We start from the raw sequence: 12399 nt of genomic DNA, 5'->3' as shown, positions 1-12399 counted from the left end.
TCGCAGAATTCCTGAGTCAGCATGGTTGGTTCAGGAATTCTGGATATTGAAGCCCACAAAAGAACCAAGATTGCCTACCCCTGACTCAGGCAGTGTGTCTTAACCTTGGCAGCTTTTAAGATATGTGGACTTCAACTCTCAGAATTCCCCAGCCAGCCAACGTAAAGCTGCCAAGGTTGAGAAACACTGAGGTAATGTGTTTAACTCTTCCACAAGTTGCCTTTGCTTCCAGCACCACAAACCATCAACTCAGCCTTTCTTACCCAAGCTTCCTTGTCTTGGTTGATAGCAAGAACAGCCTCTTGGAAGAAGATGTAGACTGCAGAAACAGAGCTCATTTTACCATTGCAGCTCCTGAAATCCACCACTAGCCGAAACCACATCTGGGCTGCTTCATCACAGAGAGAGGCCATCACATAGGCACCGTCATAAAGTATTGTCCCAGAGGCACCATCAAAGGTGGTCAGTTCTGCTTCTAAAGTGAGGTGACATTCTGCTTCCTGCTTGAAGCAACCATGTCGGCCATTTCGAAGTGCACAAACCTCCCCTTTGGGGCAGCTGGTTTTGTTGCAGACAAGCTGGCCTGACACATGGCAGGTGCATTTTTCCAAACAATCCCTGGAGTGAATGCTTTCTTCAGCCTAAGGCAGAATATGGACAAACAAAAATAATTCATAACTATCAATGCCCTGGAAATGATTCTTTTAAAACCTCTGTCAGATGAACATGGAGATTTCACCTCACATCAAAAAAGCTGACATTTTACACTTACACCCTTAACGAGATGGCCTGTTCATCTAAACCAGGACTGTCCAATCTTGGCAACTTTAAGACTTGTGAACTTCAAGTCCCAGAATTCCCCAGCCAACCTAACAACAACATAGCTGGCTGGGGAATTCTGGGAACTGAAGTCCACAAGTCTTAAAGTTGCCAAGGTTGTATACGGTGGCTTTTTTGTTGTTGTTGTTGGCATATCAAGATATAAATCAAGTGATGCTCCTCTGTATCCTTCCTCTGCATACTCCTGTGGCAGACTCTGTGTCACTTTCCAGTTGGGAAAAGAAGCCCCTCTAATTAGCCCATCCCAATCCACAGGGAAAGGAAAGATGAGGCCACTACAGATTCTCAAATTGTGGGACAAGTAGTTTGCAAGCAGGAAATGCTTATTTTGCAGCATCTCGGTTCAGTGTTTTTATTACACCCATACAGTGTGTGCATTGGAGTAAAAGAGCTTCTTGTGCCTCTTCTCTTAGCACCATTATAGCTCTGCACATTCATGAAACAGCTAAGAACAGTTTCAGTATTAACCTTCATATAGCGTCCATGATGTACACAGCCACAGTTGTCCATGGATATGCACTTTTCCCCATCAGAAACGTAGCCATCATTGCACTGGCAGCCTTCAAAGCATTTCTCAGTATATTGGATGGGAGAAGATAGTCCAGCACAGGTAAAATCACAGGATCTGGTACACAACTCATAGTGGCTGTTGTGTGGGCAAGTTAAGGCTGAGGAAAGAAGGAAAGCAGAATTAGAGAACTTCAGTATAAAGTGTCCATGATTTTCATGCTTTGAGGAAGGAGATAGCTTAATTGCATGTGTAATAGGGGCTGAATATCTACATTACAATTATCTAATGTGGGCAAATTGACTAACTTAATGAGATCCTAAGCCTAATTTCAAAACTCTCTGCAGGAGATCCGATTCTATCTTTAGTGAGAATGCTTTCTCCTTTTCCTGTAATCAGCTGCTTAGAAGAAAGAAGAGGGTGGTGGTGGTGGTGGTGGTGATGATGATGATGATGATGATGATGATGATGATGATGATGATAATATCTGTAATACCGTCAATTCAAACATTCACATCTGCCTATCCCTATCTTTGGTAAGGACTTGGTAGCTAAACAAACATTTCAAATCCAGTCTGAACATCTGGCTGACTGTGCGATGAATAATAATAATAATAACAACAGCAACAACAATAAGCCCATACTGGAATGTCCTGGAAGAAGATAGTGACTGTTGTCCATACAGACATGAGAAATTGAACCTGACTCTATATCTCACTAAAACTTTGCTACATCTTCATCTACCATGAGACTCCTGTAGATTATCACTGAGAAAAGATGATCCTCAGAAGCAAAAGATTTACCACTCCTGTGCTAAAGGAACAGATAATAAAGGAGCTCTTTGGCATATTAAAAAAGTGGTTAGCTAAACTATCTTTATGCGATCAGAGAAAGGTGAAAAGCAAAGATAAATTGGACTGCCATTGGCTGATAATGGTCCTATCAAAGATAAGATAAAGCAGGCAGAGAAGACAAGGTAAGTCACAAATAAGGAAAAGGAGTTCATTGGTTGCTACACTTATAATTTTAAGGTTAAACTGTTTTTAAACTTTCAAAAAGCACTCAAGACCTGGGATAAGGTGAGTTTTGTGAGATAAACCCCTTGTGGGATGCATGGTGCCAAATCTTTTGGGTTTAATAGTTTTGGCTTCATGATATTTTATTGTACAATAGATGTGGTTTTATCTCTTGGCTGGGACCTGCCCAGCATTTGGCACAAGGTAGGTGGCTATTTAAACATTTAAATAGATAAATAGTATAAATAAATAAAATTTATAGATCATAGAGTTGGGTCAAGCCAAGGAGACCTCTTCTACTGAAGCATCCTTCGAATTTAATTTCAGGACTGCCTGTGTGGTTTTCTTTCCCTACCCCATTTAATTTTTCTAATGCCTATAGATAATTCTCGACTTATGAGCATATCTGGGACCAGAATTTCTGTTGCTAAGTGATGCGGATGCTATGTGAACCGTGCCCAGTTTTATGACCTTTTTGCCATGCTTGTTGAGCAAATTAGGCCAAGAGTAAGCAAATCTGGCTTCTTCTATTGACTTTGCTTGTTGGAAATCCTCCCCCCCCCCGAAGGTTGCAAATAACAATCACATGACCCAGGATGCTGCATCCATTGCAAATACATACTGGGTGCCAAGTGCCAGAATTTTGTTCATGTGAGCAAGGGGATGCTGCAACATATGTAAGTCTGAGGACCAATCATAAGTCATGTTTTTCAGCGCCGTGGTAACTTCAAACAGTCATTAGGCAAATGGTCATAAATTGAGGACTCAAAGGGATGGTTCCCTGTTAAAGTTAAAGTGGGGTTGAACTTGGGCTTCTTGAATTTGAGTGCAACACTCTAACTACTAGAGATTTTCAGGATAAATGGGGGATAAATGAGATATAAAAGCAAAGGAGTCAAAGGATCCTACACAGCTCCAGGTCTAGATCAGTGATTGAGCATAGCAGAAGCGGGTTCATTTCTCAACTCACGGCAAAAGGCAGCCGTCCTCCAGCTCTTGATAGTGGCTCCTGCTGCTTGACAGACAGCTACATAGGCCTGCAGGCTTTGGCAAAGAGCCTCTTTGGCTCCGTGTGCAGCACACATTTCATACAGGCAGAAATTAAAATGTTCTTCAGGCTTCACCAGGAGATGGCAGGCTTCAAAAGGGCCTGAGGGGGCCTTGATCAGCCCACAGGAACTCTCCATCTGATATGGTCTGATCTCGGCAGCTTTGCAGGAGGGACAGTTCTGCCTGCAGTCATCAGCACAACGGAGGTGTCCCGCTGACACTTTCCAGGAGGCTCCAAACATGGTCACATTGGAGGTGCTGCTTCCATCAGGCAGCTGGAATTCATCTCGTCTCTCCCCGTTGAAGTTGCCACACAAGCCACATACTTTTCCTTGATATGTGCTAGGGACGATCACAAGGATGTATTGGGAAGAATCATAGAGAACCTTGAAACCAAAGTTGGTCTGGACCACAATGTTCTTCCCCTCTTGATGGATTAAAATTGATCTTCTCTTTATCACGAGTGGCAGCGTATAAGCTTCTTCATTCACCTATGCCAAAAGAAGAGAAAAATCCATGTGAGATTTAACTAACGTGAAGATTTAATATGTATTAGTTTTTCTTTCTTCCACCTTTATTACTTTTATAAGTAACTCAAGGTGAGGAACATGCATAACACAACTTCTTCCTCCTATGTTCCCACAACAATAGCCCAGTGGAATGGATTGGACTGGGACAGAGTGACTGACCCAAAGTCACCCAGTCAGCTTTCATAACTAAGTCACCGTCTCCTGGTTTCTAGGCCAGCACTTTAACCACTACAGCAAATTGGGTCTCTTGAACAGATAGACACAGCCCATCTTCACATGTTCCCAGGGGAAAGAAAAACATAATTAAACTAGCTCCAAAGAGCAAATGATGTGTTTTCCTTAGTGTCAGCCTCAGAAAAAAAATATCCTGATTTTTTTCCCCTCAAAATTCTAATTTTGTTCAAGAAAGGAAAATTGATTTTATATTTTTTTCCCCAGAGCAGAAGATCATTTTATTGAAACTGTGATGGGTGGAGGATGGTTTTCTCGCATTTAATTTACTATGAGATAGCCCTGACATATTTGTGAATCGTTTGCCCTTCATTGTACAATCCTCTCTCCAGCATCTTGATATTTAAATTTCAAAGAAAGCTATGATGGGAGGACTCCTCCCATTTGAGTTTTTTTTGTTGTTGTTATTTTTTACTAGCAGTGCAATTTTCTTCACAAAGGGGGAAATCTCACCCTGGAGAAATTTAAAAAAATCTGTCTCCCTTTATATTGCTCCTCAGGTTGCTTTGTAGAATTTAGAAAGGCCATTTGCGCTCAGCTCTGGCTTACACTCTTTCATACAACTTGAGTCGTTTCTGCACTATTCGTTTCAGCGAAACACTCAGCCATCACTGAAGTGAGAAAGAGCCTGTCCGCATTACTGTTATTTGGACACAACTAAGGTTGGATGAAGTTTAGAAGATGCTATAAATCTCCAGCATGGAAATGACCTTGAAATCTCTGATTTTGAGAAGCACAACAGGCTTCCTAGCTCCATGAAACAGCAAGTAGATAGAGAAATCGACAGAAGGGGGAGACAGACTCTACCAATCTGCAAGTCTTGAAATCTGATGAATGAGCTACACAAAACAGCTAAAATCAGCGTCCATTGATGATGAATAGCATGGGAATCCTCTCCTAGCAGCGGTATCACTATGTGGGAAATTGAAACTGCTAGAACCACAAGGTGCTTGCTATCCATGCTAGATAAATACTGTACACCTTCAGAAGTTAGGAGGGGGCTCCAAATTTGAGAGAGCCTGAGAATCTTAGCAGTGGATGTTTCTTATGAGCTTTCTCATGCAACCTTCTTGGATTCCTTATTGATTCATTGGACCAGAGAAAGAATTGGTGTTAGAAGCTGAGCATCATCCAAGGGAAAGAGGTTAGACATGCTGCATGCACGCAACAGCATCTTTGCAGTATAGCAATAGAAATAGCAAAAGCACTTAGACTTATATACCACTTCCCAGTGCCTTACAGGCCTCTCGAACCGGTTTACAGAGTCAGCCTATTGCACCCAACAATCTGGGTCCTCATTTTATCGACCTCAGAAGGATGGAAGGCCGAGTTAACCTTGAGCCAGTGAGGATAAAACTTCTGGCTGTGGACAGAGTTAGCCTATTGTGCCACCATGGCTAGTTCGTTTAAAGAAGTGGACATAAGCAGTAGGAAATGCCCTGCTGGACAGGAAAGAAGACCTACCTGAACTTGCCAGGTGATTCCTCTCACAAGTCTGATGACATAACCTCGAAGAGTGATGACAACCATCTTTGGCACGACTTTGCCTTCCTGATTGCTCTCGTTCTCCACCACCACTGAGAAATGGACCAACTCAGGATCCCCGTCACAGACTTCGACCAAAGTGTAAGAACAAGACCCCAGGAAGTTAAAGGTCTCTCCATCCAAAGTGAGGTAGTGGCTTCCACTGGTCACACTGCATTTGCCCCAGCCACGAGGATGACAACCTGGCTTCCCGTTCTCAATCCTGCATTGCTGTTGAGCCCCACAAAAGACCTTCTGACATGCTACGGCACCATTTTCTCCACAACGACATTTGTCTTCACAAGAGGCACTGGGGTAAAATTCATCACCCTTTTTATAATACCTGTCCTGGTATAGACAACCACATTCCCCTATTGGGACACACTCATCTCCACTCAGGACAAACCCAGCATTGCAATAGCAGCCTTCTTTGCAGGATGTCTCACATTCATCAGGGGCTGAGAGGCCATGACAGGTCACAGGACAGCCATCTCCACAGTGTTCATAGTGAGAATTGCGGGGGCAGGAAGGACCTGAAAGAAACAATTGAATATTGTGAGGATCATGTATGGTTTGTTTGACTATGATTTGTTGAATCGTAGTCAACAAATCAACAAATTATTTGGGGTCATGCAACAGTTTTCCACAAATGCCTCGTAATATTGCATCCGGTTTGGGACATGACATTTTAGAAAGGATATTGTATAACTGATGTGTGCATTCAGTGGAGAGCCATCAAGAGTTAAAGGATCTTAAAAACAGTTGGAGGTGGTGAGTATTTTAGCTTGGAGAAGAAATGACTGCAGTAATAGATGGTAGAATCTGAACAATCTCTAGAACTGGAGACGGAGTGAGTTGTTCCAGAAGACAGGAGAGAAACAATGGGTTTAAATTACAAGGAAGTAAATTCCAGTTGAACACCAGGAAACATTTCATGACAGTAAGAGCTCCTCAACCATGGAACAAACTATTTTGAAAGATGGCAGCCTGCCTTTTGCTGATAGTGCTTGCATTGAGGCCAGGTGATAATCTCTTGGAATACTAGATTAGTGGATCCTGCATTGGGCAGGGGGTATGGTTGGGGGGGGCGCAGGAAGCTGATTGCTAATGTACCTCCCAGACCTTCATTCCTGGCTCCAATAATACGATGATAAGCTAAGCCATAATTCATTATCTGCAAACAATATATGTACTCACATAAGGTAGGAAGCCCAAAGTGAGCCAACTCCATCACAACTTGGCGTGGTGTGAGAAACCAGCTTATAAATAGCAACTGAAACAAATTCAGAATCTCCTTTCACGTTATAGGATCTGTGTTGACTTTGCAGGAAGGACTCCTGAGTTTGACAGCTTGTGGGAGTTTTGCCAGACCTGTGCAAAGCATCTCACACTCCGGTTAAATTAAGCAGGGCTAAGTTGAACTATCGCTTCTCCCTCAAGTTGGCAGCTTCCTGAAAACTGCAGAGCTCAAGAGGGCACCTTAGCTGTTTGGTGGTAGGTGCTGAAGAGATTATATTCATCCTACCCTTGCTTAGAAGTGAGAAGGTCATGTTGCTTTGCAAAGCTGTTTTGTTTGATGCTTTGCTTGGGCCTCCATAAGAGATTTCTGGGGGAAGGAATTGGGTGCTCCATTGGTGAAGGTTTTCAAGAAAAGATTGGACACCGCTTGTTTGGGATGGTATAAGGACTCCTGCCTTGGGCAGGGGGTTGGACTAGAAGACCTCCAAAGTCCCTTCCAGCCCTACGATTTTATGATTCTGTGACTCAAGAGCTGCAGGACCCAAGTGTATTATTGTGATTTAAAGCCCCTGCCCTTTTGTGCCAAAGAAGCAGGGCTTCAATTGTGATGCCATGGCTCAACTCTTGAAGATTTTGATCCTCTCCTATGCATGCCTCTTCCTGCCTCCATCAAAGGAAGGCGTTCCTTCAAAGATCTACACAGTCATACAAGTTCTTTTTCATCCAGCCAGAAGACGGTACAATCGTCCATATTTTTATTGTAACGATGGTGGTGATCATTGTTACTTCCTTATTTATGATCAGAAATAAAAAAGACTGTCCCAGGCAACCTAAACTACAGCTATTGTTACATGTATATTTATGCTTCACTTCTTTGTAATAGAAAGAACATTAAACAGAAGGATTTGTTGGGTTGATTCATTGTACATTGCTTTGGGATTACTTTCAATGAAAAGCAGCCCAAAAATGGTTAAATAAATAATGTTTTCTCTCTCTTTCTCTCTCACTCTCTTTCTCTCTCTCTCTTTCTCTCTCAAATAGCACCATCAAAGAGGGAAATTTCTTTCCAAGTATCAAAGCCCTGGAGGAAAGGATTAACTCACCTTCCACCCAATGGTAAATTCCCCCTCCAGCTGATGCTATATTCATTTTAAAAAATATACAAAAAATGCATTTTAAACATTTCAGAACTAGTTTGGTTTGGAGAAGGATTGTTTAGCTTCTTTCTTTGACCTTCCCTTGCAAACATCTCTCTTATACAACGTTTCTCAACCTTGGCAACTTTAAGACTTATGGACTCCAACTCTCAGAATTCAGAAGTCCATAGGTCTTAAAGTTGCCAAGGTTGAGAAATATCGCTCTAATACTTACTGCAAAAGGAAGCCAACCGCCATTGGTCAATCTGGATGCCCAGTGCTTGGCACACCGTTGCATATGCTGCAATGGCATCGCACAAGATGCTTTGGTGGCCTTTGTACAGACAGGCATCCAAGACACAAGAATCAAGATAAGGAGCTGAGTCGATGGCCGTGTGGCAATGCCTGAATGGTCCATTTTTTCTGGAGAGGATCCCACAGTAGTGGTCTTTCCTGTAGATCTGTTTCTCATTTTCACTGCAACCTGGGCAATTGCTGGTACACCCATTCACACAACCAAGGATCTCTCCTTCTTTCCAGCTATCAGCAAACTGTATAAAATTGGCTGCTGGCATCCCATTCTTCATGGTAAACTCTCTACCAGGTTTTTGGCTGCCGTTATTGCAGAGACCACAAATTGCTTTGAGATAGTTGCCAGGAACTCTGATGTGAACTAGTCTATTCCAACTGAAGATCACGAAAAGGTCAAACTCTGTCTTGATAAGGAGATGATTTCCACTAAGGTAGGCCTGGATCTTGTCTTCATAGTAGAAGGGCAAGTCCACTAATACTCCATCAACCTATAGAAAGAGAGAGAATATTATCAAAATTGAAAACAAAGGGTACCATCCCAGAGAAACATCTGCGACCATATTTAAGAGAGGCTCCAGCCCATAACATCCTTATAAGGAATAAAATGTGCCATTAAAACACTCACTGCAATGCTTCTTTAGGACAAGCTAACATAATATTACAGATAGTCCTCGACTTACTATCACAACTGAGACCACAATTTTTGTTGTTAAGCAAGACAATAGTTAAGTAATGCTCAATTTTACAACCTTTTTGCCAGGTTGTTAAATGAATCACTACAATGGTAAGTGAAACATGTGGTCATTAAGTGAATCCGGCTTCCACCACTGACTTTGCTTGTTGGAAGCCAGCTGAGAAGATTACAAATGGTGATCATATGGCAATAGCACTCAGACTTATATACCGCTTCATAGTGTTTTGCAGCACTCTCTAAGCCAAGGGTCTTCAAACTTGGCCCTTTTATGACTTGTGGACTTCAACTCCAGGAATTCCTCAGCCAGCATACCTGGCTGAGGAATTCTGGGAGTTGAAATCCACAAGTCATAAAAGGGCCAAGTTTGAAGACCCCTGCTCTAAGTGGTTTACAGAGTCAGCTTATTGTCCCTAACAATCTGGGTCCTCATTTACCAACCACAGAAGAATGGAAGGCTGAGTCAACCTTGAGCTGGTCAGGATCAAACTGCTGGCAGTAGGCAGAGTCAGCCTGCAATTCTGCATTCTAACTATTGTGCCACCAGAGCTCAGTGACTCTGGGATGCTGTAACTGCTGTAAATACGAGCTTGCTTGCAAGTGCCTGAATTTTGATCACTGATTGTCAGGCTGTTGCTACGGTCATATGTATGATAACTGTTTGTAAGTATTTTTGTTTTCAGTGATGTTATAACTTTGAACAGTCACTAAACTAATGGTCATAAGTTTAGGATGACCTGTATTACAGGAGCAGAGTATGACCAGCCTCCTACCTGGATGGTGTCAGGATGCTCCTGGCTGATGGTAATGATCATATTATAGACTTCCAAGATCATAACAGAAGAAAAGGGCAAGATCTTCTTGCCTTGGCTGTTCTGGATCTTGATGGTGAATGGGGTGAGAGCAGGATCCTTGGCACAGAAGCCAGCCAGCTGGTAGAGGCAAGTGCCAGTAAAGTCATATTTCTGCCCATCAAAAGTGACATAGTGATGATTCCCCATTACAGTGCATGTGGCAAAGCTGATAGCATGGCAATCTTGGATGCCATTGACTATGCTGCATATTTCGTTAGCCTTGCAGCTGGCTGGCTCACATACTACGATGCCTATCTTGGGGTCACACCTGCAGAGAGAGGTGCAGTTCTCATCCCCCCAAAATTCCTGCTCCGGTTTGTAGTAGAGGCTATTGTAGGTACAGCCACAACTCCCCACAGGGACACATCTATCTACACTGAGCACGTAGCCTTCATTGCATTGGCAGGTTTCCACACAGGGCATCTCACAAGATGTGGAAGCCAATCGCTCAGAGCAGGTGTTTGGGCAGCCACTTCCACAGACCTCATAGTGGCTGTTCTCAGGACAGGGCAAAGCTGGAAAGAAGGAGCAGAGTAAGGACTTTTCAGTAAGTCAAATAGACAGAAAGCCAATGCCATCAGTGTGGGTTGCATAGCAGGGCAGGCCTACCCAAAGTAGTAAACTCTACCAACCAGTTCATGTATTTACTATCCCTTCCCTTTCCCTTCCCTTCCTTTTCCTTTCTTTCCTTTCCTTTCCTTCCCTTCCCTTCCCTTTCCTTTCCCTACACTTCCTTTCCTTTCCTTTTTTATCCTGCCTTTATTATTTTTATAATTTTTAATAATTTATTTTCATAAATATCTCAAGATGGCGAACACCTAATACTCCTTCCTCCTATTTTTCCCACAGCAAGTCAGTAAGTTGGGCCAAGAGAAAGTGACCCAAAGTCATCTAGTCAACTTTCGTGCCTAAGGCAGGACTAGAATTCACAGATTCCTGATGATTGGTCCAAACTCATCCAGCCACTTTCATCCCTAAGGCAGGACTAGAACTCACAGATTCCTGGTGATTGGTCCAAAGTCATCCAATTACTTTCAAGCCTATAATGGGACCAGGACTCACATCTCCTGTGTTTCTAGCCAGATTCTTTAACCACTAGACCAAATTGATTCTTATATTACATATTATCTCACATTTTAGTATAACAGCATCGTTCACATCGAGGCCACCTGGACATTCTATGTATACTAGTTCAGAGAACAATGAACTTGCCTGTTTCCCCAGAGATCTGACTAAAGAAATCTTTTGCTTAACTAGTTCAATGATGAACTGGATTCTAGACAGAATTCTGCCAATTGCTGAGAATTCTATAACTGTCCTCTTCAATAACTTTTGTTACAGGAAACCCAAGAAGACTCTTGCTTTCTGTTGAATGGGGTGGCAGGAGTTTCACAATTAGCCCTGGTGTGCAAATCTGGGCTGCCCTATCTTTATGATGCCACACTTGCACAAGTGTATCAGCAATGAATTGGCTGCAAAGTGGTGTGCTCCCCATCCAATAAATAAGCCCATCCTTTCCAAAGGGGGGGGGGAAATACGAGGGTTTGATTTTCCCTCATGCCACTCTACTGACTTGTACTCACCACAACCGCTTTGTGTTCTCCAGTCTGTAATGATCACACCTTTCGTGCGGCAGTTAGTTGCATAAGCCTCTAGAGCTTTGCACAGAATGCTCTTGGCACCCCCGTTGAGACAGACGTCATAAATGCAGCTGTCAAAAAAGTCATCAGGGTTTAATTTGGGGTGGCATTTCTGGAAGGGACCCTCCTCCAACCTGGTGATGAGCCCACAGAATTTGTCACTTCCAAAGAGTTGCTGCTTGCTCTCCTCACAAGTGGGGCAGTTGCCCTTGCAGTAATGCCAGCAGAAAGGGTCGCGATCCTTCACTTGCCAACTTGTGGCCCACGCCACCACCGAATTCACCTTGTCCCCTGCAGCTGTCATCATGTCATCCTTTGGGTTTTGGTTGAAATTCCCACAGAGGCCACAGAGGGAACCGTAGTAGCTGCTGGAGAGGGTCATGGATAAGAGGGACGCCCCATCGAAAGATACTACCAGTCCAAAGTCGGTTTGCACGATGGCACTCACACCTCTCCGGAAAAGATGGATTTTCCCATCCTCCAGGGTCACAGGCAAGTTTGTGATGACACCATTCAGCTGTGTTTTAAAACACACATATACACATCCATAATGCATGTACACAGATGGAGGAGATGACCAGGCTCGGCCCAAGGGAGGGGGTCATCAATCATGAGTCCCTTCGTGCCCACAAGAGATCTAAGTCGAGCCCATCTTGAATTCCATTGACCCTGATCTACTGCTAATTTGCTGTCCCCATTAGTAGAAAGTATTAGCCTACAATCAGTCTTCATTTGAACCGCCTGGCTATCTGAATTATTGTGGCTAATACAACTGAATACAGGTAATCTTCAACTTACAACAGTTCGCTTAGTGAGCGTTCAAAGTTA

At 43.1% G+C, this 12399-nt stretch overlaps 1 protein-coding gene across 1 annotated transcript in view; it reads right to left on the bottom strand.

Moving 5' to 3' along the window:
• LOC120300097 (Fc fragment of IgG binding protein) overlaps positions 1 to 12399 on the bottom strand; it is a 38270-nt gene that overhangs the window by 2699 nt on the left and 23172 nt on the right. The window contains exons 13-19 of the mRNA XM_039325655.1: positions 11515 to 12088; positions 9851 to 10446; positions 8310 to 8874; positions 5640 to 6232; positions 3335 to 3905; positions 1309 to 1508; positions 264 to 641 (exon numbers count right to left, since the gene is read on the bottom strand). Of these exons, the coding sequence (XP_039181589.1) occupies positions 264 to 641; positions 1309 to 1508; positions 3335 to 3905; positions 5640 to 6232; positions 8310 to 8874; positions 9851 to 10446; positions 11515 to 12088 (3477 nt within the window). The remainder of the gene's footprint in view (positions 1 to 263; positions 642 to 1308; positions 1509 to 3334; positions 3906 to 5639; positions 6233 to 8309; positions 8875 to 9850; positions 10447 to 11514; positions 12089 to 12399) is intronic.

The sequence above is a fragment of the Crotalus tigris genome, unplaced genomic scaffold (genome assembly GCF_016545835.1).
Source record: "Crotalus tigris isolate CLP2741 ecotype Arizona unplaced genomic scaffold, ASM1654583v1 scf7180000024338.4412243, whole genome shotgun sequence".
NCBI classification, from domain to species: domain Eukaryota; kingdom Metazoa; phylum Chordata; class Lepidosauria; order Squamata; family Viperidae; genus Crotalus; species Crotalus tigris.
Note: the sequence above shows the minus strand (reverse complement) of the source record. Positions and strands in the feature narration are given on the sequence as shown.